A 26212-nucleotide genomic window follows, 5' to 3' on the forward strand; every position below is an offset into this window, starting at 1 on the left:
CAGAGGCCATGAGTGTGAGTGTTCCCCACATGAGCAGGTCTAGCAGGGAAGCCCGGGGTGCAGGAGTGGAGGGAGAAAGGGGGAGCTGAAGCTTTTAAGCTGAGTGCAAAGGGCAGCATTACAGGGTTTTTGAGCAGAGAAGGGGCTAGGTTCTCATCCACCAACAGGGCAGGGTTAGGCAGCCCAGTTCCTCACTTCCAGCCAATGTGAACATTCCCCACTAGACTTGATCCCGTCGAAAAGGCCTCTGCATCGTCAGGATTTTGTCTTAACCACAGACTCATGTGGGCCAAGCATCTCTGTTGTACCTTCATGTGATTATACTTCTGATAGGACAAACCCTAAGTAAAATAATTAACCTTTAGATAAATAAACAAGTCACAGTTCATGAATTTTCTAAATGCTGCTGCCACTTGTGGCTAGCAGTCCACATGCAGTTTTTAGCAATATCAAATACATCGTTGTAGAAACCTATATACGCCCAGTCAGAGCATAGTCATTTGTAACATTCTTCTGAGTTAATAAACATAGGATTCTGTTGCTACCTTTTCCCCTCTGTGTTCTACATAGTTCTCGAAAACGCTTAGACTCTTACTCTTTGCTGATCTGATACCACGTGAGGTCATGTCTCAATTGTATGATAGGATTTCCTCTGGAGCAGGTATTTAGCTTGATCTAGTGTGCAGTAATACAGTTATAAGCTCAATCAAGGTTTATTTAGATTGAACCGGATTTCCTCATTTAGTTCTTAATCTATTAAGTACTGGGAATTTGTGCTTGGTTTTTGTGTTCATGCAAACTCAGTTAGATGAGGCATGCTGCATTAAAATGATGAGAAGTTTCCATTAATCCCTGTGTTCTGCGGAAATCTACTTCACAATGGAGAAGTAGAAAAATAGGATAAAAGACATAATTGTTATAAATGACACTACCACTGCTTTTCAGTGACATTTTTATCCTTCTGGTCAATGTAGCAATTAAGTTTGCCTGGAAGCAGAGTTGAAGCTTAAGAATTTAAAATAATTGAAAGATTGGATGGATGTAGTAATCAGCTTAATGTCCACGGGAGTATCAATTTTTGCTGTTATTGGGTAGAGGGATTGAAGGCATCTGATCTGAATTTATTATCTTCTAAAACAGTTTACCATTTATTATCAGGAATGCAATGTAGGTTACTAGAAAGAACATAATAATATAGTCAGTATGTATAGGGATCAACTTGAAAATTAAAGGCCTCTCTAGACATGGTGTAGCAGGGGCTGCGACCAGAAATGCCTTTGGGGGAGTGGCAGGAAACAGGAGCAAGGGAAACCTACCAGCCCGAGAGGACAAGGGGAACTGACAGCCACGTGTCTGGGACGTAGTAGGGAGTGGTGAGGACATTGGTAAATTGGAGAGAACATGCCTCATCAAAATGGGTCAGCCACTTCTCAGCCAGTTCCAGTCACATGAAAACAAAAGCCTGGTGTTGCCAGATCTTCTGATTTTGTAAAAGGAGCCAAAAATTCTGATTTTTAAGCATCAAATTCCTCAATCTTTAAATGCTGGCAGCTAGTTAAAAAAAAAACCAGGGGCGCCTGGCACAGCAGTTGAGCGTCTGCCTTCGACTCAGGGCGTGATTCCGGCGTTATGGGATCGAGCCCCACATCAGGCTCCTCCGCTATGAGCCTGCTTCTTCCTCTCCCACTCCCCCTGCTTGTGTTCCCTCTCTCGCTGGCTGTCTCTATCCTGTCGAATAAATAAATAAAATCTTTAAAAAAAAAGAAAAACAAACTGTCAGTCTAACAAAATGTGCCCGCAGGCCACATCCGGTCCACAGGCTGCCTCTCTGTCACATCTCCTTGTACATTTCAGATAGTGGAACCGAGAAGTAGAGGAACTCTTTATATATGTGCTGCGGTTCCAGAAGCCTCATTCCTCACCTCCTCTGTCTAGAAATCACCTCATCACAAATAGCTTTTGTCAGACATAGTATCCGATTGTTGCTATGAGCAACAGTGCCTGTTACTGGAGTCACTCACAATTACTCTAAAGTGGCTATAAGTGTACTAATAACATATAAATATATAGAATGTATATATTTGCTTTCCAGATATGTTAATACCTTTATATTCTTTTGCAAAAATAATTGTAAGTCATATAGGAACAAATCTATAAGCCATTGAAGTTCAGAAATCCGAGGCACAGAACAATTAAATATAATACTCAGGGTCTCACAAGGAAGGCAGTGGCGAACCTGAGGTTAAAACTCAGGTTTATTTACCTGGATTGATGAGCTATTTCTCTAGTCAAGATCTATTATATGTACATGTGAGGCTGTCAACAAATTTAACGTTGAATCCTACTGCAAGCAAAAAGATGTACAGCATTCATAGGTGGAGAGAAAACTACATGCCCCACGTACCCTCCTGGAAAATCTGAAAAGTATAAAGGGACTTCCGTTAGAATACAAATACACACATGTGTGTTCTCAAACATGTTTTGAATTACTTTGTGTAGAATTAACCGTTTTCTTTCAGTTTACCTGTCCCAAGACCACTGCAAGATGAAAACCAGATCTGTGAAAGAAATTAATCGAGCACACACAAAAAAGACAGAACAGGTGATGGTTATGTGTCCTTTATTTGTGACATCTGAATTCCTAAGCTCACACGAACTGATTTCATAAATATCCTTTCATTTCCTCTTGCTTTTCTAATTGATGTAATTGTGTTAGTTTGTTCTTGTCAAACACTTGGTTTAATCACAAATGGAACTAAAATATAGTAAACATTTTTTTTCTGATGCAATTAGAAAAGATACAGGAAAACCTTGAAATTAGAACACTAAAAGCAAGTAACACAGCTTACATGTCAGATTAGAAATGGATTCTCCCCTCTAAAAGTTAAAAAATCCTTACTTATTTATTGAAAACTTCCTACCCAGAGTTAATAACCCCCCAGAATGAAACAACGAGTTATAAGTTTTTGGTTGTTGACATACTTTTTAAAGCAGGAAAAAAAAGCCTCTGTTTCCAAAACACTTTGTTTGGCTAATTCTAGGAGAGAATCACCTATTTTTTCAAGGGCCAAAATGAGCCAAACACAAATGAGAACAGTATTACCCAAGTGACACATCTGACTCCTTGTGATTTTGCCTTTGTACACATTTCTTGAAGACATGGCTCTACTTGTCCCATGATATTTCTTTGACTCACAGTGTGATACCCACGGGGTGTGGAAGTGATGGTAGGTCAGAGACCACAGGGAATGATGTACTTTCATCAATGGCCAGATGACGACTTGGCCTACATCACCACAAAAAGACGAGAGGCACTCCATCCAAGTCTCTTAACGCTTTGCCAATTAGAGAAGGGATTAAAACGAAACAGCATGATCTGAGGAGGCCTATTAAAGGTAGAAATGAAGGCAACTCAGGAAGCTAAACCAAAATGGTTGAATATAAATATGGATTTAGTGTGGACAAATAGGAAAGAAAATTTATAAATGTCTAACAAGCTAGTCAGGACTTAGCAAAGCCACGATAGAGTTTGGAGAAAGCGTACGGTAATTTCTTACATATTCACTGTTGGTTACATCCATAATTCACAGTGACATGGAAAGCCTGGGGAAGGGTTCAAATGGAGGTGCAGAAATGTTAGCAATGGGGCAACAAGGCTTCCAGGAGAACTCTGCCCTTGGGATAGCTGAAGGGAAAGGAGGCTGAAGGCCATTTCTAACAGTCTTCAAATACTTAATGGATATGCAAATAAGGCTCTCATTTGTTATGCTTCTTGTTATCCTTGATAATCTTTGGATCTCCCTTACTGTGAGACAGGAAGAAAGGTGTGCTGAAACCCAAAGATCATAGTCTGGCTCAGGTTAAATGGAAGGATTTCAGATGTTGTGAAGTGACATATACCAAAGGCTATTGTGGAATGTCTACGCCTGAGGTTTCGAGAGGAGCATGGGGTTTTCACCGGGAAATGTGGGTTGAAGGACTGGATTAAGAAATCTCTTGAAGTTGCTTCCATTCATCCTAGCCCTCAGATATGAGAAAACACCCCAGGAAGAGAGAATTAACACCTAAGAAGCAGAATCTGACTCTAGATGAGTATTTCTCAACCGTTTTTTTTTTTTTTTCCATTATCATCCTCCTAAGGAGCCTTTTAAGAAATTTTATTCTTAGTCATCCTCATCATATTTTAATACTACATAGACACATCATATCTAGTATGGACCTTTGAAAGTCCACAACCCACTGCAATATCTAAGATTCCTCCCCCAACCAAAAAAAACCGCCAGTTTTTACACCATTGAGGAATCACCTTCGATGCAAATATATGCCCTCTAAAATAAACCATGGATCTGAATAGGAAGTCACTGAGGATGGGAGGAAAAAAAATTATACATATTTCAACTCTGACTACATTAGCCAGCATACTAAGGTAGTGCCCTTCTTTCTTCTCCTTCCCTCTGTTAAATGGGAAGTCATGAATCCTTTATCATTGCTATGTCATTTAACTGCAATGGTTATAATCTTTTGGAGACCCTGGACCTCTCTGAGAATATTAAGAAAGGAATGCATATTTGCGCAGCCTCAAAGTCTATGAAATGTGTGCATACTGAATTTCAGAGCCTCCTAATGAATTATTTACCTTTATAATGAATGGATCAGGCAGACAACACCTGAACCCACTGGTCAAGCTTCATATCATGAAAAGAGACTAGACATTATATGCGTCCTGATAAATGCAATAGGAAGGAAACATTACTTATGTAGTATTTTTCCTAAAAAAGTTTAACTGAGTCTAATAAAGAGGAAACAACCAGAAAAAAAAATCCAGATTGTTGAACATTCTACAGAAAACCGGCCTGAAATCCTTAATGTCAGTGTCATCACACACACACACACACACATACCCCATCACCACCACCACACCACACACATACCTAATAGGAGAACTCTAACCCATTAACTAAAAAGAATGACAGCAAATGCCATGTGTGATTCCCAACCGGATCCCGGATAAACAGTCACCACAACAACAAAAGCTGTAAACATTCTGGGGGCAATGGACAAAGTATTTTAAAGTTTTAGGATGTCTGCAACATATTTTGAAATGGTTCAGCAATAAGAATGTATATTCACAGAGAAAGAGAGAAAACAAATGGAAAAAGGTCAACAATTAAAAAAATGTTAGCAACTGATGCACATAAGTGAAGGGGACGTGGATGTTCATTGCCATCTTTTCTTTTTGAAATTTCCACTTTGAAACATCTCAAAATAAAAAAAGATAGCGGATGCATGTATTACCCAGCTAAAACAAAAGTAGCAGGAAAGGCAGGCGAGCCCGCCAGGTGGGGCGAAGGAAGCAGGAGGTCAGTCTCAGACCCAGACAGCTGGAGGTGCTGAGGCACTGCCAGGAGCTCAGAGCCCCCTTCGCAATGAGATGTACTTAGGATGTCATCAGGTCAAAGAGATAAAATTATCTGTGATAATTTTCTTTAGAATTTGCCAAACAAAGTTCCACAGGAATAGGAATACTCTAATTAAAAAAATAAGAGTGGTTTGCCAGAAATGTCCTAGAAGAGTCGATGAATGCAATTAGAAATATAACCAGGAGGAAACTGTGCCAAGAAGCTTAAAAAATATTTGGTCTTTGAAATTGAATGGAAATTCCATATGCGCAGTTAATAGAAAAGAACCTCAAAAAGAATTAATAACAAATGTCTTCAGAGTCCAGCATCCTGCTTGATTAGGCATCATTGAAATGCAGGACCATGGTCAACTTTTTAATGCAAAAATCCTGTAGTTTTCCATGGTGGCAGAGTTTCGGAGTTCCTCCTGGGACGTGGGCTCCACGCTGTCATCTCTCTGTCCCTCCGCTCGACATCCCCACACAGTACTTATCGCGTATTGCATAGCTTGGGAAGAGCAGGTCTTATTTCTTTGTTCTCTGGATCCTTAGGACAGTCAGATATTCTTTCAGCCAAAAATGATGCTGAGAAGAATCTTTGCCTATCTTGTTCTCTCAGAGTTACTCAGGAAGCCAAAAAAGGAGAAAGGGTATGTTTGTTGCTGACCAGAGCACAACAATACGGAAAGAGGTAGCAGCATTTGCATTCCATGAGACGACTCAGACAAGACGGGAAGCAAAGGTCGCTTTGCTGGGTCAGGGCAGGATGCCACAGTGCCCAGACAGTCAGCCCTTTCTTTGGACAAAGAAAGATTTCATGCTTTCCAGGCTCTTGTGACCCCCGCGAATGGCTTTAACACATTACATATAATGAAACGAGATCAGAGTTGTTTAGTTATTCTTTAATTGGTGTTACATTAAAATTACACTGATACATTCTTATCTACTTCCCTCCACCAACTGCTATTTTGTCAAATGCAAAAGATCGCTAGGAGTACCATCACCCCCTCGTTACAGGCTCTCAGGACCGCCACCAGGCTCGTGAATGAAGCAGAGAAGGCAACGAACGTTTCTTCAGCTAAGACTCACTTGGGGTTCCAAAAGGCAGGATGTCACGCAGAATGCGCTATTCCGTTGACTGGAATGGGAAAACCAGGAAGGAATGGAAGAAGGAAGTTAGCTCCGGTTCCACTGTTACCTTGGCAACGGTGGCACAATCAGAGGGGCAGAAATTAATTTTGTGCCACAACACAATCCGGCCGAGGAGGGTGGGGTGTAGGGGAAGAGAAAGTAAACACAGGCTGGACTGGACGGAGTTGCTCAGAGAGCCGATGAGCTGGCTGCCTGAGTTATGTGCACTGAAGAACCAATTGCACTTCTGTTTTTTTCACTGAAATTTTAGTATTATGTGAAGATAGCCACAGCTCCCTCGCCTTTGGTCAAGAACAAAGCTGCACTAATCTATCTGGCTCAGGGCTTCTGCTGATCATTCTTGGTCATTGACAACTTCCTTTTCTTCCTCTCCTCTGCGAAGCAGGAAGAAAATATCTTGAATAGAAGAGACAAGGAATGGCGTGGTTGCAAAAAACACATTCTGTTCGGAGAGAACTGGTAACTCGTCAGCTTTCTGCTAGCGACCGGTCTCCTCCCTGTAGTTAAGGTTTGTGTGGGGTCATGGAATGGTCCCTGAAAAAACTGCCTCTTAGGGAAACTGTGTTCAGGCGGCAGGCGGGGTGGGTCTCCAATCTCTCGTGGCTACGAGGCCCTGCATGAATTTAAACCACAGAATCAGATCAGGGCGGGAGCTTTGAAAGGAAGGCTTGTTAGAGAAAACCTGCCGCTCACCCAGAGTTCCAAAATTCACCCAGTACTTAGAAAACACGCTACAGAAAAGTCGGCCAGTTGACAAGACAGAAGTGGCAAAGTACAAATGAGTGTCTCAGTCTCAAAACCTGAATTCCAGTAAAGCTTAGGCCGCAGGTCACAGGCAGAGCTGCGACATGCACGTAAGTGCAGACGCTTCCTCGGGGTGACTCAGAGCCAGAAGGGGCGAGGGGGCAGTCCTTCTTGCACGCTGTGGTCGGACAGGTCCACAGGTCGTGGCTAGCAGCACTCAGAGGGTTAAGAGCACACGGGGTGAATGGGGAACGTCTCTCAGGAATCACCGCTTGTCTCCACCTCTCCTGCTCCTGGAAGTAGGTGTGCCGTTTCAGCCAGGGAGGTCTCCCTGCTCAGGACTCCAGGAGGAAAGAGCTTTCCTCTGTGTTCCGGGGGTAAGGTGGGGCGTTAGTGACACATCCTGCTCGTCATCTCTTTCTGGAAAGCAGGGAGAGAAGGATGGTTAGGAGTAACTATAAGCAATGACTTGTTGAAGGATTCTAAAAGCACCCTCACGACCTCTGGAGCCTTTGAACAAGGAGTTGCAAGCACGGCCCACGGATAAGGCTCAGCATGCAAACGTGTTCCATTTGGTCTGCAGGTTTGGTTTTTTGATTTTTTGTTTTAATCGAGCAACGTTAAGAACAACAACAACAATAACAACAACAAACCAAAAAAACTTGGCTCACTTGCCAAAACTCCAGGTATATTCACTTTTTTGAAAAATCATAAGATTTGGAGCCACTGGACAGCTGGAGTTGAAGAACGTGTCCTCTTCAGAGGGACAATGTGCTCTCCAGTTGGCCCTAGTCCCCACTACTCCCAGTTGTCTCTGCAACTGGAGCCAAGTATCACTTACTCATTGATATGATCATCGGATTTAGACCGCTATTTTTCCTATAGAAGAGAATAGTTTCTCTTTACCTATGTTTCAAATGAAGATGGAAAAATGAAGGATAGCATAAGTGGGTATAAGTCAAGAGAAGTGGGAGAGAGGACTTTTCTGAATGGGCATGAAGAATATACCAATGTGTCTGACATGCTCCCACCTGGCCTTTCCCTCGTCTCCATCACCTGCCTGGCTCCTGGGAGCATTTGCAGATCTCCAATGTGCCATCTTTTCTCTTTCTCCGGGCCGCTGCATTGGTGAGACTGTTGCCTGTGGCCTGCTCCAACCATATCCTGCCCTCTTGAACTTAGCTAATTGCCATTCATTTTCCCAGCTCAGGCAAGAGGACTTTCAAGACGCCTGGGGGGCCTTCTGCTGTTCCTGCCCCAGCCACCGTGGAGTCTGCCACGTCTTCCACTGTTTCCGGCCTGGAGTCTGGCTTACAGTGAGCTGGTTTGTATGTCTGTGTGTGTATGCATGGACCGTGGGCATGTCTGTGGGCCCTACTGGATGGTGAGCTACCGCGTGTCAAGAAAAGGAACACTCATGGGCTCACCACACATGCACTCCTCTGTGTCCCCCGCCCCAACACAGCGCCTGGCACAGGATGGCCACTCCACTTTCAGCTCCAAGAGCAGGCTGGGAAGGAGCCCAGTGCCATACCGCATCTGAGAGGACACACTTAACACCATTTTATGTAGATGAATGAGCTGCTTTCAAGTCCCACATCCTGCAGAGCTGATGCCTGCTGCCCCCTCTCTCACATGCTCACCCCGGATCACCCCAGCCTATAGTATAGAAAACACTGGAGTAAAAGGAGTTTGAGAACAGGAGAGCCCAGGTGCTTAGAGACTGTATTAGAAAACCATATCAATGCGTTGGTTAAAGAAATGACAGAATATACATGGCATATTCTAGGCACATTTGCATCCTTATGGTATTATTAAACACAGGCACTCACATACAGATACATATATTGAAACACGAAATGACCACTTCCTTCTACTCATGACTCGTACTATGGATGTACCAGGTACCTGGGAGATAAGGTTGCTGTTCGCAAGGAGCTACAAACCACCAGAGAGAAAGAAACGTAGATCACACACTAAAAGACAAAGACACAAATGCAAATATTTGGAGGAAGCGAGACCATGAGGTATGGTAGCTCCAAATTCCAGCCACAGTCAGAGCCCATTTCTGCCCTCACTACCTACCTGTGTGACCTCCCTGAGTCTTTGGGTCTTAGTAGACATGCCTATTCTTTAGGGATCCCCTCCCTAAGCTCTGCGATAGGGCATATCCCTCTTTTCTGCCTTTCATAGTAGCCTTCTTCACAACTCGAATAGTCTCTTCTTTCCTTCATTCCTGCCTCCCAGATTCATCCCGTGACAGATGCTGTAAGAGCCACAAAAAGAAGGGACTGTGTCTGCTCTAGTCCCAGTGCCTGACAACTGATATTCAATAGATGTTTGTTTATGAAGCTATGAATGGGCCCTCAGTCTCCTCATCTGTAAAATGGAACTGTGAGACTACCTGAGAAGGTGACCGGGAAGGTTAAATATATTAAGATATGCCCGGACTCAATACATATTAATTCCTTCTCCTCAGAAGCACACACATGGCAACAAACACTTCATGCCGGGGCAAGAAGGGGCTTGAGAAGACTTCCCTGGTAATGTATCCACTTAGATGGACCCCAAAATTTAAAGGAGGAGTCTGATGATGTGAGGTGGGGAGAAGGGGACTAGATAGCCGGGGGCGGAGGAGGGGAAGCGTGGCCGAGGTGGAGCCCTCCGTGGTCTGGTGTTGCTGTGGCTGAAGCCTCTGAGGGGCCAGGCCACGAGGGGGGGAGGGGGGGAGGGGGGTAAATGCACACCTGCTCAAATATGGACCCATGCACCTGGTGTGAGGACTGGAAGAAATGATGACAATCTTAAAATGAATTTGCTCTCCCTTTGATAAGCTTCCAAAAGTTCTCGTGCTTTTGGTTAACTTTTGACCACAAAGATGGGGAAAATAAGGTGGGAATGCAAAGGTGTATGTGTGTGTGAGTATTTGAGATAGCAAGAGAGACAACTGGCGGGGGAGAGATCTCGGGATGAACACAATTTGGCCTTATAACTAATTCTGTTATTATTTGCAATGGGTTAATACGTTTGGAAAGAAAGGAACTAGCATTTGTGAAGCACCTATGAGGTGTTTGGTGGGGGCAGGGGGAGGTGTTACGTCAATGCATCTGTAAAACTCTGAGAGAAGGAACTATGACCCCATTTAACGCAGAGGAATCCAGGCCTCAGAGTGGAAGTGATTTGCTCTTGTAGAACAGGGAGGCTGCAGAGTCCGACCAGTTATAGTCACTTCCATCCAATGAAGCACAGCTCTCCCTTAGTCCTGGTGCCCCTCGAAGCTCTGCAGATATTACATCCCGTAACTCTCATGCTAACCCTGTGAGATGACATTGGCCGTGCTCAGTGAAACAGGCTCAGAGACAGAGAGTATCTTCTCAAAGTCACACAGAGAGTGGCAGGGGTGGGACTTAAACTCAGGTCTAGCTGAGGGCAAAGGCCAGCTCTTCCCACTTACACCATGTGATTTGTGGTTTAAAGCCTCTGAGACATTCTTATGAAGATACATTCAGATGATATTGACATATATTAATTGACATATATTCATTATAAATGGTTGCAGTAATTCCTGGATATTCAAAATGTCGAAGATATTTTTTCATTACCCAGAGGGATGCCACTTGGAATTACAGGTGCACTGGGTAAATACTAAAACAGTTATGCCACTAAAATACTATAGACACTAGAAATATGGAAGAGTTAAACACACACACACACACAAGGGAACACTTTGATAGAGGACATGGTGCTTATCTAAAGCCACTGAGTTAGTCTGTGAAAAGCCAGGACTGGTGCTTTCCTCACTGCAAATACTTTCTCACCTCTAAATGAAGGAGAAAAGCTGTTTATGGAGAAGTGTCCTAACATTCAGGGAAAGAACTGTTGAAATAGCAGACCAGGAATTCCCAGATCTTTCCCAAGCAAGAACATCTCAGTTAGAGCCACCCTTCAAAGCTGTATTCTAGCACATTCCCACTGGATGGCGCAAACGAGCTGATTAAGAAATAACTGGTGCTGGGGGCGGGGGGGAGGAACCAAACCAAAAAACTGGCTAATATTGGCTTCCAAAGCTTTCGTCATCATCAAAGCCCTCCCCAAGGCACCTAGCAGAACCAAACACATTCCCTCCTATCGCGGCGAGTGGCCACAACAACATCTACCCAGGTTGTTCTTTAAGAATGAATTTGCCATTGTAGGAGTGATCTAAACACAACGTGTATTAAGGCAGACCACTAAAGAACTCCAAAAGGGGCTTGGAAAGCTTCTGCAGAGGTGATGAGAATTTTTTGAGAAAGGTTCATAGAGATTGTATTTGGCTTGTCTAGGAAGATGTTTTTAAGCACCTGGATTTAAAAAAAATCCATCCTTAAGGAAAGAGTAAAGCTGGGTTTTGGTTGGCTCACTCCGTATTATTTGCTTTAATGTAAGGAAGTAATTGATTTTGTAAAGTCCCTGGTTCCCCACTGTCAACAGAACAAACTCCGTACTCCAGGGCCTGGCAAACAAAGCTGTTCATAACACAGACTTGCACCCTCCCCTCACCTCCTGTTGAACCCCCACCCACTCACACACCACACCCACCAGGCCAGCTGGACTCCTCCCCTGTTCCCAACAGGACAGGGTCTATCAAGGTTTCTAGTAGTTTTTCTAGCTGTTTCTTCTATCTGGGAAATGCTTTCTGCTCTTCTGTGCCTGGCAAATATTGACATCCTTCAAGATCCAACTGTCAGCTCCCAGAAAGGGTTCATTAACTCCCTGCTCGGGTTACCCCATCACTTTGCACACACATATCATATCACTTTCTACCAGTACTGGAATTCACCATTTCATTTTTGCCTGAATCTGAGAAGACCCTTACAACTTTGTTGTATATTAATGTATGATGAGAAATATTTTGGTCAAGTCATTTAACAGTATATATGGTTTGATACAATTATTTGGGGGAAAAATATAAACAAAACATGAGTCCACTGTGATGAGTGTATTTCTGGGTGAATGAAATGATGTGTGTGTTCTCTTCTTGACATTTGCCCTTTGCATATCCTCTTGGAGTTTGAGATATTTTTAATACACGTATTTTTTTTCCTAAGAAAATAAGCTCCAGTATTTTAAAAAAAACAACAAAAATAGAAGTAGACCAAACCTCCAAATTGAAATCATATTTAGTTTTAAAAATAAAGTTAAAATGACTTTGGGCTACTTTTGTGTGGAATGGGGGTGGTGGATGAAACCAGCGTATCTACATAAGAATTCAAGCTCTTCTGTTCTAATCTAAACACTTTCAAATTGAAATAGAGATGATATTTCTTAGCCATCGCAACAAGTGTTTGATATCTGTAGAACAAACTTGCATGAACTCCAAAAGTCTAAATTTACTCTTATCTGTCAGTTTACCCATTTTTAGAACTGGTAGTAGAGGGCAGGGAGTAGGTGATCACAAAGAGAAGTAAAATGACTTATTCTAGGTCACACAAATAATTTCTGACCCAGCCATGACTACCAGTGTCCAACTGACTCATAGCTTACTATACATCCCATCACACATTTTAGTGATCTATTTTCCACATAAAATAAAGGGAAAACATTGACGTATACTAGGTGTCAGTCGTCACAGCAATTTTACTAAGTTAACGTTAGAAACCATAAAACAAGCTCCAAAAAATGGTGGCATGATCACGGAATCACAGACTACTGTTGAAGCCGGGAGGACGCTTGGGTATTGTCTAGTCTATGACCTTCACTTCAGAGACTGAAAACCCAGATCACAAGAGTAGTGAGTAGCCTGAGGTGGCGAAATCATTAGCAGCAGAGCTAGCAGCCTGGCCTGTGGGCTCTGCACACTTGGTGTTGATCTGAGAGAGGCAATTTGTGTAAACAAGGATGTCTCAGAGTTGGCTCAGTGTGCTTCAGCTAACACCCATCCTGTGTTATTGGCTTTCCCTAGCCGATACTCCTTCAACGGCTCTGCACAGTTTTCAAATGAAGTCCCAATCCTAGCGTTCAATGCTCTTCTTGATCTGGACCCCCAACTTCTCTGCTGCCCCATCACTCCCCAGCTCTCCTTCTCTCCTGCTGAACTTACGGCATCCAGAATCCTCTCATGTATATGCTTTTGTTCGTTCTTCTTTTCCCAGAACACCTTTCTCCCAACTCCAACATCCTTCAAGGCTCTTGTGCAGTGTGGCCTCTTCAGGGACACCTTCTCCCACCTCCCTCCTCACCCTGTCCCCAAGGAGTCTTGGGTGCTCCTCTTCTGATTTCCCACCGTGCCCATAGCACCCATCTGCATTGTTCTGTGACAGTTTATTCCTTTCCCGGCTCCAGCAAATGCTGCCACTGAAGAGATGAAGCACATCTTGCGTCTGGGCCCTGGTGCACCAGCCCTGACACCTACCAGGTGCTGAAAAAATATTTGTTAATTAGACTAAAATCCAATGAAGAAAAAAAAAACAATGATTAGGTCTACAGACCCAGTAAAACGAGTGGTGGAGGGGAAAATGTGTTGAGTACCTATTATGGTAGAGGCACTTATGTTTGTTTCATGGACTTCTTTTCAAAACTCTGTGACGTAGGCATTGCTTTTTCTATTATACGGATGAGGAAAAGGAGGCTCAGAGAATTGACGTAACTTGCCCATGTTCACAGAGCTAACAAGTGGGAGAATCAGGATTTGCACCCGGTGGACTCAGGAACAAGCCAACAAACTAAAAACATGCTGTTTCCATTCCTCCGCTGGGGTGAGAAATAAAAGCAGTGAGGCCTTTTGTTGTTCTAGGGAGAGAGGTGCTGTAACAACGCATCCTGAAGCCTACTGTTTGAAATTCCCCAACTCTGCTAATTCTGAGAAACAAGGAGAAAGAGGAGGAAGAAATAGTGGAAATAAAGAAATAACTGAGGAAAAAGGGGAGCACAAAGAGATGAAAGGAAGGTGGGTGGAGAAGGCTCCGAAGTGTGGTAAGGAGAGAACACTGGGTACAAACTTTCTGGAAATGACCTTTATGTAAACGGCCCCTCCCCCATCGGCCACCATTAAAAACCCAGTGGCTTAAAACGGAGTAGTTTGAAGTACACAACTTGGTGTTAGATTTGGCCCTAAGAGGGCAGTAAATTGCCTCTTGGCTAAGAGCACTGGAGCGCTACACACACACTCACACTCGCGCGCACACACGCACAAGCACGCGCACAGACACACGGACGCACTGGCCTTCTCGGGTACCGGAACTTCACCGACCCATTTACAAGGCGCTACGTTAAGGGGGTGGTTGCTGAAAGAACACCGAAGAGCGGTGCGTCCACCAGGATGAAGCAGGCAGGTGTGGCGCTCTGTGGGGACTACTGCTCCCTGGCCCAGCGCCCACGGCCCGCAGTGCGCCCTCAGCCCCCCAGAGCCCCCCGCACCCCCGGGGCTGGGGCACGGCCAGGCCCCGCCTCTCATCAGCCCCCAGTCTCCTCTCAGAGAGACTTGGGAACAGGGGCTTGAACTGCAGCCTGAAGTTTCTGGCTGGGCTGCAGGGGCAGGGTATGGGGGACCCACCGGGAAGAATTTCCTTCCCCACAGCGAGGCTGGGCCTTCTGCGGGTGCTGACCGGACCAGAAAGAAAGCTTTCTGCGGTGACTTTCAACCTACAAATGCCATTTTTTTCAGAGACTTGAAAACCTCCAAGTTGTATCCCTATTATCCATTTGTTTCTTTCATTATTGGCTATTTTCTTCTTCCTCTCAAAAGTGGGTGTTTGGAAAATGTTAACCGTCTTGAAAATTCTATTTCTCTCAGGCGGCTTGCCCCTTTCCCTTCTCCGTTCCCAACGGCTGTGCTGGTGGCGTCTGCGCCGAGATTTCACCAGAGCCACCGCAATCCCCCTGCCCCTCCAGGGTCCTCAGCTCCTGCCAACACCCATTTCCCGCAGGTCCTGTTGCTACACTGGACGTGAAGCCGCTTCTTTGCTATTTCCTTATCTCCAGATCTAACCCACTGGTAGCAAAAGCAAGTCCCTTCGGGACTGGCAGTTTTCCTGGAGGAACAGGGAGCGCGAGTACTGAAGTCAGCTAGATGGCGTGGGTCAGCCTGAGGTCATTTCTGACCGTAGGCAGGGAAGGACTCCGTGAGGTTTCTTCAGCACCTTGACTATGAGGAAGAATTCCAGGAATGGGCAGGTGTGGCTCTAGGGGCTGTCCATTCAGAAGAGGAAGGGGTATCGTGCTAAGGCATTAGGTTGTAAGAATCAAAGTCCGCTGTTGTCTCCGAATCATCCAGTTTGAAGAACTCAGAATTTCCTGTGATTCCAGTGTGCGGCGCACGCTCTAGTCCCCGCCGGTATCATCAACGGCACTGGCTGGAAAGGCGCTGTGGAAAACCCACAGAGGCATAAAACGTGCTTCCACTCACCTCCATCTCCTACCGGCTAAAGTCCCAGCAAGTTAAAGAGACTGCCCATATCTCAGATCTACCTCTTCCTTCTCTCCTGCCTTGCACACACCTTGCTTCTGGCTGTTTCTGTATCTTTGCACACTCGTTTCTTCTGCATGGACAGCCCCATGCCCTTCTCCTGCCCAGAACGCTCCTGTTGACTCTTTCGTGCTCTGCTTACAGGTCTGTGAGGGTTACACGCTGCCTCAGTGGGAGACAGAGTGATTGAGAGAAAGAGACCAGGACTCAGGAAAAGGCAAGAGAGAAAGAGGATCTCAGTGGCTGTAAAGCTGGTTGCTAAGAATGTGGTCTGGCAGCTAGCTCTCCCTCAGACGGGGGATGCAGTGCCCTGCAGTTCTGCTTGAAGGGCAGTGTCCAGGGGGAGCCCAGGAGAAACAGCAGGCTGCTTGATGAAGGGAAATCCCCAGACCAGGAGAAAGGAAAAACAAGCAAATGCAAAAATACCCCAGCTACTCTGCTGCCCATTCCCTGTGGGAAAGCTGGACTGCTGACAGTGGAAACAAGGGGGGCGGGGGGTTGCAGCTCCTGCCTGCCCTCGGGGCACAGGGAGGCTGCTTGTCTTAGGACCACAGCCCTTGAGCCCACCTCAGAGAATCTCTGTGGCACCCTCCCCCTGACCTCTCCTGCTCCAAGCACTTGCTTGGTTCACCCGCAGGGCCTTTGAAGCAGGAGGATGCAGCTTCTCTCCAGGGCAGGAAGCTCGTGTTCAGGAGGGCAGCTTAAGACCAGGGAGTAAAGAGCAGGTGGCTTGCACAAGGATCAAGCATTGGGCCTAAACATTTTCTTAAAGCTATTTTTCTTAACATAGTTGTGTCTTTTTAATGGGAACTGGGAGAAGGAATTCCAGTGGGAGACTGATACCAGATACCTTCAATTATTTTTGGAACAAGGCTTCATACATAATAACTACCTTGAATGAATGAATGAATGAATGAATGTGAGTCTGGTCACAAAAGATGGAGTGAACAAGATGGAGTGATGGTGTTAAGAGCGTCAATGCGTCAATAACATTGTGTTCCTAATAGAGTAGTATCCATCACTTTCTGCACATTTTCTATGCCAGACGCTGTGCTTGATGCTGGCCAGACCTTCATTATTTCATTCAGTCCTTTTTTTTTTTCTTAAAGATTTTATTTATTTATTTGACAGAGAGAGACACAGCCAGCGAGAGACGGAACACAGCAGGGGGAGTGGAAGAGGAAGAAGCAGGCTCCCAGCAGAGCAGGGAGCCCGATGCGGGGCTCGATTCCAGGATCCTGGGATCATGCCCTGGGCCAAAGGCATTTGCTTAATGACTGAGCCACCCAGGCGCCCCTATTTCATTCAGTCCTTACAGCAGTCCTAGTGCTATTATCCTCATCTTATAGATGAGGGAACTGAGGTTAAGTACTTTGGTCAAAGTCACATTGCTAGTAATGAGGGTAGCCAAGGTGGAAACTTGAAAACCGGTCTTCCTGACCAGTTACACTACATCGCAAGGCCCTGTGCTGAACAGATCTTCCTTCATACCTGCATGTACTTTGAGCCGAGTCTATTTGAGTCAGGGGGCATACAAAGCCAGCGCTGACCATGGAACAGGGACGTGGCTGGTGGAACCATTCATGGGAGGCCCACAGTTGGGCCCTGCTAGAATCCCAAAGTCTGAATTCTTGTAAGGCAGGCAGGGCAGCCAGACTACAGAATTTTTAAAAGAATTCTCCCAGTTCAAAGTATACATGGGTTCCAACCAGCACACAGGAATTAAAAATGTTCTTTCTGCTTTCTTTTAGGAATGTGAGTGGCAAATAAGCCAAAAGAAATAAAAATAGAAACATGGCAGGCCAGACCTCCCTAAACAGGAAAGAACAATATTTATTTGATTAATTCTGTTCCTAAACAGCAGCCCACATTACCGACACGGAGGGCGTTCCCCAATGGAGGGGTGTGTGTGTGTGTGTGCACATATATGCACGCCTCCAAGTACATGTATACATATGTATGGATAGATAAACACACAGACCCGCCACCCACAGAGAATATTTATTCATATGATACAAGAATCAAACTGCTCTTCTTTTCCCAAATCCTGCAAGCATTAAAAATAAGTCACTTTATGTAAACATACTCAGTCTCTTGATTTATACTGATTCTCATAAAGGCAGAGCTGCACATTTTTGAAACTCTCTCATTTAACCACAGGAGGTGGGGTATGGACACACTCCATATGGAGAGACAGGCTGCCTTACCAGGCTTCATGAGAGCAAGCACATGAATCAAAATGTTGCATCATCACTGCATTTCTCCAGATCTCCTTGCCAAAGCCCCGCAGGGCCCCATTCTGCCACTCCGTGCATTTGAACGTCCTGACTTATTCTGTAGATGGAGCTACCATGTCCGCCCCACGCCATCGTTCTTGCTGGCGCACTATCAGCTCCTGACCATGACAGTGCGTGCATCCAATCTGATTCCTGCTCAAAGTGACGCTCCCTATAACCCAGTGAGGCACAGCTCTGGCCTCTCCGGCTGGCAGCTGCCCTGCCCTCCTCCCCATCTCTGCTGGCCCATGTCCTCCACAGCCCGACATGAGGTCCACACCAACATGTGGGTCTGACTCCCTCCCTCCCACACCCTACCTGTGTCAGCACAGCTGGACTGATTTCTGGCAGATGCTCCTTGTGTCCCTGGTTTGGGGATGAGCAAAGGGTGGCTGAATGCACCCACTCCCTCAGAGGGTTGTGACAGATTTCAACATGGCGCAGTGGCCACCTATCAGGTTGCAGCTCTTTGAAGACTGGATGTGGGTGGAATACAGGGTAAGAAATTCTCTTGTTTACTTCTGTCGCTTGGCCTTTTCATGGGGGCGAGGGTGGGGGTTGGGGGGGAGGCGAGGGGGAGGGGAGGCCGGTCCAAGTCTAGGTTAGGCTGCTACGGGCACAGACTTACTTATTCTGAGAGCAGCTTAATAAGCCCAACTCTTAAGGACACTCAAGAAACCCTGAAGAAACAGGATTTGTCATTTCGGGTGTGCCCTGAACTTTCAGGGCATGGGTCCCTGGAGGAAGAATTTACCTCCCCCAGGAAAACAAAGAATTCATAGAAGTCATTCAGCTGAGCTGACTTCGCCACAGGACAGAGCTTGCCATCACTTAATAAGACCTCTATTGTGCGTCTGATGAAAACACAGGGAGATTTTCTTCCTCAGAGAGCCTGTAATTTAGGAAGTTTGTAGCTTCTTAGCAGTCCCAATCCTTCGGAAGGAACAAAATATTAGGTTAATGAGATAAATGGACATGAAACCAACTGAATCTTCATTTTAGCAAAATAAGACTGCTTGCTAGGAGTTAGACTATTGCCAGTTGAAACACGTGCTCAACCTCCTGAGAGTTTTAGGGGCTGATACTGGTGTCCCGATGGCTGTCCCACTTTGTCACTGACTCTCACCTCTATGGGGTGGCCACTATGCTTCTCCCATAGAGAAACCGAAGCTTGCAGAGGCTGGTGGCCTGCCATGGTTAATACCTCACATAGTGAGAATTTTCCCCGAGATCTGTCATTTGGATCTTGTCATTGGGCCTCAGAATCCCATTTTTCCTTTACATCAGGGAACTGGAAACAGGGCACAGGCCAAATCCAGTCCACACCTGTTTTGCATGGCCCATAAACTAAAGATAGTTTTTACATTTTTAAATAATTGGAAAAAAAAAAAAACAAAAGAAGAGGAACATTCCATGACACAGGAACATTCTACAAAGCTCCAATTTCAAGGTCTATCAGTAAAGTTGTAGTGGGACATAGTCACGCCCATTCATTTCTGCATTGTCTCTGGCTGCTTTCCTGCTTCAAAGGCAGAGGTGAGCAGTTGTCACAGAGACCATTTAAGGCCCACAAGCTAAAATGTTCGGTGTCTGGACCTTTTCAGAAACAGTTTACTGCACCCTGATCTGCACCCTGAGGATACCACAGCCAGTGTGACCCTACAGTATTAAGGCCCATGGGATTATAAATGGGTCCCTAAGCTTCCAAGCTTGTAAAGTTGACCTGGCCATAAATAGTCCAATGGTTCTCCTGTTGTGGGCGAGCAGTGGTGCTACATCAGGAAGAAAACACATGTACTAAAACAAGAATGAACTCTGCACGTGCCTGCAGCCTCTTAGAACCAAACTGGTATGGCTTTCAGAGTATGGGAGGAGACAAGCTCCTTTCTTTTCTTAGTCTCCGATTCCCAATTAATGAACCATGAAAATAACATGGATTTTTCCTAAAGGGAATGTGCTTCAGAGTGCTAAAGCAATTTTTATGTCTGAGGGCGCCTTCCTCACTTGTTCTGCTGATACTTTAGTACAAAGCTGCAATTTTAGACTTTTTAGAAATAGAGGTGATTATATGCTACTGTCGTCACACTGTGTTTTGCTCTCAAGATAAGAGGGAAATTGTCTAATGTATTGAAGGTGGAGAGCAATTCTGCCTCAGTTAAAGAGAAATAAAAGCAGATGCCCTTTTTCTTGGCATACTTTTGGTTCCCTTTCCTGGCCTCACTTGCACTCATATGTGAAAAGAAGAGAAAAGAAAAGAAAAGAAAAGAAAAGAAAGGAAAAGAGAAGAAAAGAAAAGAAAAGAAAAGAGAAAGGAAAAGAAAGAAAAAAGAAAAGAAAAAAAAAAAAAGAAAAACCATACCCATCAAGATGAACAGAGTTCTGGAAATGGATGGTGGTGTGGGTTGCACGACAATGTGAGTGTATTTCATGCACTAAACTGTACACTTAAAATAGTTAAGAGGGCAAATTTTACATTACATGTATTTGAGCACAATTTAAAATAAAGCAAAACAAAACAGCAAAAATCCCATAGCTATCAATTTTGGAAAATAGCATTTCAAAACTTCAGTGAAGATTCTTATATACAATTTCATTAGCAAAATGGAAAAAAAAAACCCACAGAGAAGGGGTTTTGAAAGATTTGAAGCTTTACTGAAAAAAATGAGCATTCGTGTGTAGTTTGTGTGTGCTCGTGCATGTATGTATGTTCGTACACTTACACAGGTGCGTGCGCTTTCAAGAACACACTCATGTCCAGCCGTTAAATCCCCTCTATCATTGCTGTCAATACTGGTAACAAAAAATGTTTAGAAGAATTCTTCCATTTAGAATAATCTATTCATACAGAATGCCAAGCACCCTTGTACCAGCGACAGAAACCAAAATAAAGAGTAATTCTTTGAGAACCTCTTACGACTCGAACATCTTACAGCAGTGACACCAAAGGAGAAAACCGCACCCGTGAGTACCTATTAGGATTCCTCTGCAGTATATGCATAAAGGCTGCTGTCACCGGCAAAGAAGGGGTGAGTTTCAAATAAAGCGAAAACCACATCAGAAGCCTTTTATTAAAAATGGAATTTAGATATGAACAGGAGTGCCAACTTTCATGAAAAGTCTACCTCTTCAATCCTGAGGCCATAAAACCAAAACCAACCTATGTGGGATGCGGTCAAATATCTTATTTGACTCCTGTCCATTTGCCAGTGTTTTTCAAAGATTAATAAGATAAAATGCCTTGAGTGTGGGCCGTGAGTGCTTGGTACCTTCTGCCAGCTCCCCAGAGCAGGGCAGATGTGCGACGGGGTTTCTGAAGGCTCTACTGTTTAGAGTGAACGTATATAATAACAGCTGCTTTCCAGTCCAGGCCTGGCAGCGATGGGGTCTACAATCTAAATGCCAACTGGCAATGACACTGGTCGTGTCGGGTGAAGCCAGCGACAAAGGAACAGATGTGCTCTGTGTCTCTTGGTGCCCGTGTCTCTACACTCGCTGCAGACCAGCGGTGGCGATGGGGCACGGAGCAGCATGGTGTGAAGCTGACCCCAGCTCAGTCCAATGACCACTGCCTCCTCTGCTTCATCCGAACTAGGTACACCCCCAAAGCGCACGCACTCCCCCCGCCCCATGCTTCACTTCATGTACTTAGAAGTGCTGGGCTTTCAAGATAAGGGAAAACTCTTAAAAATAACACTTCATGTGCAGGCACTGTGGAAGTAATGGGCTAGACCCAGTCCTGCCCCCACAGGCTCTATATAAGGCTGAGTGCCAAATGATGGCTCTTACGCACACTGCACTCCCAGAAAGAATGGGTTAGGCCAGTAGGTTTAAGACATGAAAAGAAATAAATAAAGTGCAAGAACTGCTCTTATCAGGTGCCACCATTTAAAATTCAGAACGGTTCACCTAAAATGTTGGAGTTCCAATTTCTTTTGATTTGGAAACTCTGGGTCCCAACTCCCCCAGTGAAACCATTAGCTGGAGTCGCATGGAGGTGGCTCCCAGAGCTTCCTATTTCTTATTACCTGCTTGCTAACTCACATCGGCTACGGGCTTGGCCTCTGTAGGCTTCGCGTTGGGGTCATCTGATCTACAGACATTACATTTCTGGAGGCAGGCCACATGCTTTTTCGTTGCCCTACACTTAACAGCAGCTATTTACACACTGTCACGTCATATTAGTCACTAAACAGAGCACGTTCCACGTGCTCAGAGAGCTGACGTGACTTGACCACAGCCTCACAGCCAAATGCTGTTCTCTCCAAGGGTTAGAACCTCAGGAAATCTCCCAGCTGCTACAGATCATCAGAAATCATTTGACCAAGTGTGTCCCTGAGCAAAAATCTGCCTCAGCAGAGGCCGTGTCTCTGTTTTGGGGTTAGACTGCCTGTGTTCAACTCCTGACTCCACAGGACTGTGTGATATTGGACAAATTACTCTACCACCTTGTCTGATTTTCCTCTTGTCTAAAATGGAGATAAAAACAGTATTTATCTCATAGACTTGTGTGCAGATTAAATGAGGTAATACATAAACCCACTTCCCACAGCACCTGGTCCACAGCTTTATTAAAAAAAATTTCCCTATCCTCAGATTACTATATTCTCAGAAGCTGAACATATCAAATTATATAGTTTTGATATATATATCAAAGTATATAGTTATTACAGGCCATTTAAAGTTTTTCCTATGCCGAAATACTTTAATAAGACATAGATTTAAGTCTCTACTATAAATTTTTTACTATTACAAATAAATGAAGTACAAAAAAAAAAGGCAGTGGACAAGCTATGTCATTCTGGATCTACAAGGTGCCAGAACTGGAAGGAAATCAAAAGCTTTCCTAATCCAGTGGATTTACAACTTATTTTAGTAGCAGAAACCATTTCTTCTAATGCAATCTGATACACAAGCCACTAATGAAAAAATATGGCAGATCTGGTTGAAGAGGAGGTGAGGGCCCAGCCCCCCGCCCCGGCTTCACCCTGCATGTTCACAGAACTTGTTGCTACCAACCACTGGTTTGGGCAATGCTCCCTTCGTTTTATCAGCGGGAAAACTAAGACTGTTCATATCTCTACACGGATAGGAGGGCTCACGCTAAGGACCAGGACTGACCTGTCACCGTACCCCCAGAGCCTAGCCACGTGCCTGGAAAACAGGGCCCTGGCAGCACTGAGGTCTGTGTGAGCAGAGCTCTGACACACGTGAGGTGCCATGGTGAAGTGGTGAGGTCGGGGGGGATGGGCTTCTAGGGTGTGGTGACTGCTGCCAGCAAAGTAACACCATTATAGTTTAGACAGGGTATGGGGTGTAGGGTTGACTCTGGGGGAAGGGAGGGGGTGGCAGGAACTGAGTCTGCACTTAAGCAAACAAAAGTCGTGGGGCGAGATGCCATCTACAAGATCAAGGTGAGGAGGGCCACTCTTCAGCTGAGGCATCTGGTTGGAGTCCAATTTTGCCCAGAAATTGGGGGAATAGATGGTATTAGTTACAAAGTGTGATATCTGGACATCTTCCATCAAAATTACCTGGGAGCTTATTAAAAATGCAGATTCATGAGTCCCATCCCAGAACTGCCGAGTCAAAAATTCCAGTGGTAGAACCCATGCATTTATCCTCCACAAGCTCCCCAGATGTTCTTGTGTGGGAAAAGTCTGGGAAGCGCCATATGCGATCTCATTGGGGCTCACCAATGGTGTCACATGAGAGCCCTAGGGAGCTGTACTTTGTGTGGGCCCTACCCTTGGAGATTCTGATTTAATAGGCCTGGGATGGGGACTGAGGGCTGCGATGCTTTCTGAAAGCTCTCCAGGTGATATGCAGCAGAATGGATGACAACCATTCGTAACTGATTGCCAGAGGGAGGGGAGAGCCACATCTCTGTGACGTGAATTATTCCTGTTATTATAACCAATGAAAATGCAGATATTCTAATTGGCCCTTAGGGATAAGCTGCTACTTCCCCTTTCAGTTTGTCTTGTTAACCACCCAGGCAGCTGGGAGACAAGAGTTTTCAGCAAAGACCTATTAAATCATTGTTCTTGTGAATACTGAGGTTGTTGTAAAAATATATTGAATGCATTTACCAAGCATACTTTAAAAATAAAGTTTATTGAGGTATATTTGGTCTTATAAAATGCTTCTAATTAAATGTACAATTCGATGAACTTTGATAGGGATACGCTCCCAGGTAACCACCACGTTAAGATACGGAACATTTCCATCACCTTCGGAAATTCCCTCCTGCCTCTTTGCAGTCAATGCCCTACCCTCGCCCCTGGCCTCCCATAACCATCCATCTGCTTTCTGACACTGTCGAATAATTTAGACTGCTCTAGAATTTGATATAAATGGGATCAAACAGTATGTACTTTTTATGTCTGGTTTCTTTTGCTCAGCACAATGTTTTTAAGGTTTCTCTCTAACATGAATTATATTATTTGTCACTTCTTCTCTGTTTCAAAGATAAGCACACAGGGCTGCGGGATACTACTTCAGGAGAAAGGGCAAGTTTCTGGAGTGATGGAGGGCAGATTACTGAGACAACTGGCTCGGCTGTCTTCCTCAGGGAGCTTGGCTAGGAAGGGGAGGAGAAGGCTACCACTCTGAGGTAATGGCCATGGGAGTTTTCACTGAGGCAGGTGATTTCCAGAGGAATGAGCGCTCTGGGGGAGGCAGCAGACCTGAGCTGCAGGATGTGGGAAATGAAAGAAGAAAGGGAAATGGACAGGCCAAAGGCAAATACCAACCATTAAAAAATATGGTCTCTGTAGTGATTTAAAAATACACTAGAAAAGTCTTTGATATTTTTCTCTTTGAGAAATAGAGATTAATTCCCTCTCCTAAGTATGGGTTGGACTGAGTGACTCACTTCTAAGGAACAGAAAATGGTGGAAGGGGTGGCTTATCACTTCTGATACTGGTCCTTAACAATATGGTGGCTTCCAACTTGGTTGCCCTCTTTGGGCTCAGGGAGAAGTTATGCATGGACCCAACGTGGTGTAGAGTGAGGGAAGTCTCTCTGAGGAAGGGACGATGAAGCCACAACTTGCAGGCTGAGCAGGACTCAGGAGGACAGGGACGCTGGGGGCTCACGGGGATTTCTGGCCTGGCAGTGAGAGGACATGGCCCATTGAAGGAACTCTAGGAAGTTCTCTTTGGAGTCGTCTGCATTTTTCTTTCTTCACCCAGACCTACCTGTATGCTTTTATTTTTATTTATTGGCCCAGGTACATTACATTCACAATGTAATAGGAATCTGCTAGCACTAGCAGCATGGCACTAATATTGATTCAGACTATGTTCTACTACTACACTATAGCCTAACTGGCTTTGTTGGTAGCTGATATCTCTGAACTTTATGCATAAAATTATTTCACAGGAAGAGGTGCTCCTAAGACTATACAAGTCCCTAGGATAGGGACTGCCCATGCTCTTATCCTCATGCTTTTATGTGATGGAACAGGTGGGTGGTAAGAGAAGATACGCTGTTATATTTCAATAAATAAAACCTTCCTGCATTCAAATCCCAATACTCACTTGACATCTTTTGGAGCCAAAGAACCTAGTCTTATCTGGCCAGGAAATTTGAGCTAGTCTAGACCACACATAGCAGCCAAACTTTGGCAGTCTTATCTATGGGCATCGAGCCATACTGACTATTCCCATTTTCACATAAATGCTCACAGAGATGAATTAAATCCTACTGTGACTAACGTTCCGAAGCAATTTCCAATACAGCAGACACAGTGAAGTGTAATTATGATTTGGTGCCCCAGACGCCAACAGCACTCCTGAGGTACTGAGCTGCTCTCTGACATTGGACCTAGGGAGAACAGCGAACATATGACTTTGAATTTTTATCTGTTTTTCGTCTGTGAACTAGGAGAGGAGTGGCCTAGCCAGTCGACACACGTGGCTTTTGAGCACTTGAAATATGGCTAGGAAGATTAAGAAACTAATTTTTATTTTAATTCGATTTTAATTAATTTAACTTGAAGCAGCCACAAGTAGTTAGTGGCTACTGTATTGGATGGTGCAGCTCTAAGTAATGGATCGAAGGGTAGGAGTCTTTAAAATCACGAGTTTCTTAAAGGATGGAGATGTATCTTGGGTGACTGTCACTCTGGCACTCAGCGCAGTGTCTGCGATATAGGTTTTTAAAAAATGCTTCTTAGCAGATGCTCAGCAGCCAGA

At 44.7% G+C, this 26212-nt stretch overlaps 1 protein-coding gene across 6 annotated transcripts in view; it reads right to left on the bottom strand.

Annotated features, from left to right (window-relative positions):
• MOB3B (MOB kinase activator 3B) overlaps positions 1-26212 on the bottom strand; it is a 210965-nt gene that overhangs the window by 18636 nt on the left and 166117 nt on the right. For 2 of the 6 annotated variants that reach the window (XM_026506424.4, XM_048223462.2), the window contains exon 4: positions 2604-7714. The exons of the other annotated variants lie outside the window; for them this stretch is intronic. In XM_026506424.4, coding sequence (XP_026362209.1) covers positions 7685-7714 — 30 coding nt within the window. In that variant the 3' untranslated portion in view covers positions 2604-7684. Of the gene's footprint in view, positions 1-2603; positions 7715-26212 lie in introns of those variants that run through there. 6 annotated transcript variants of the gene reach the window in all.

This window comes from Ursus arctos, unplaced genomic scaffold (genome assembly GCF_023065955.2).
Source record: "Ursus arctos isolate Adak ecotype North America unplaced genomic scaffold, UrsArc2.0 scaffold_18, whole genome shotgun sequence".
NCBI lineage: Eukaryota > Metazoa > Chordata > Mammalia > Carnivora > Ursidae > Ursus > Ursus arctos.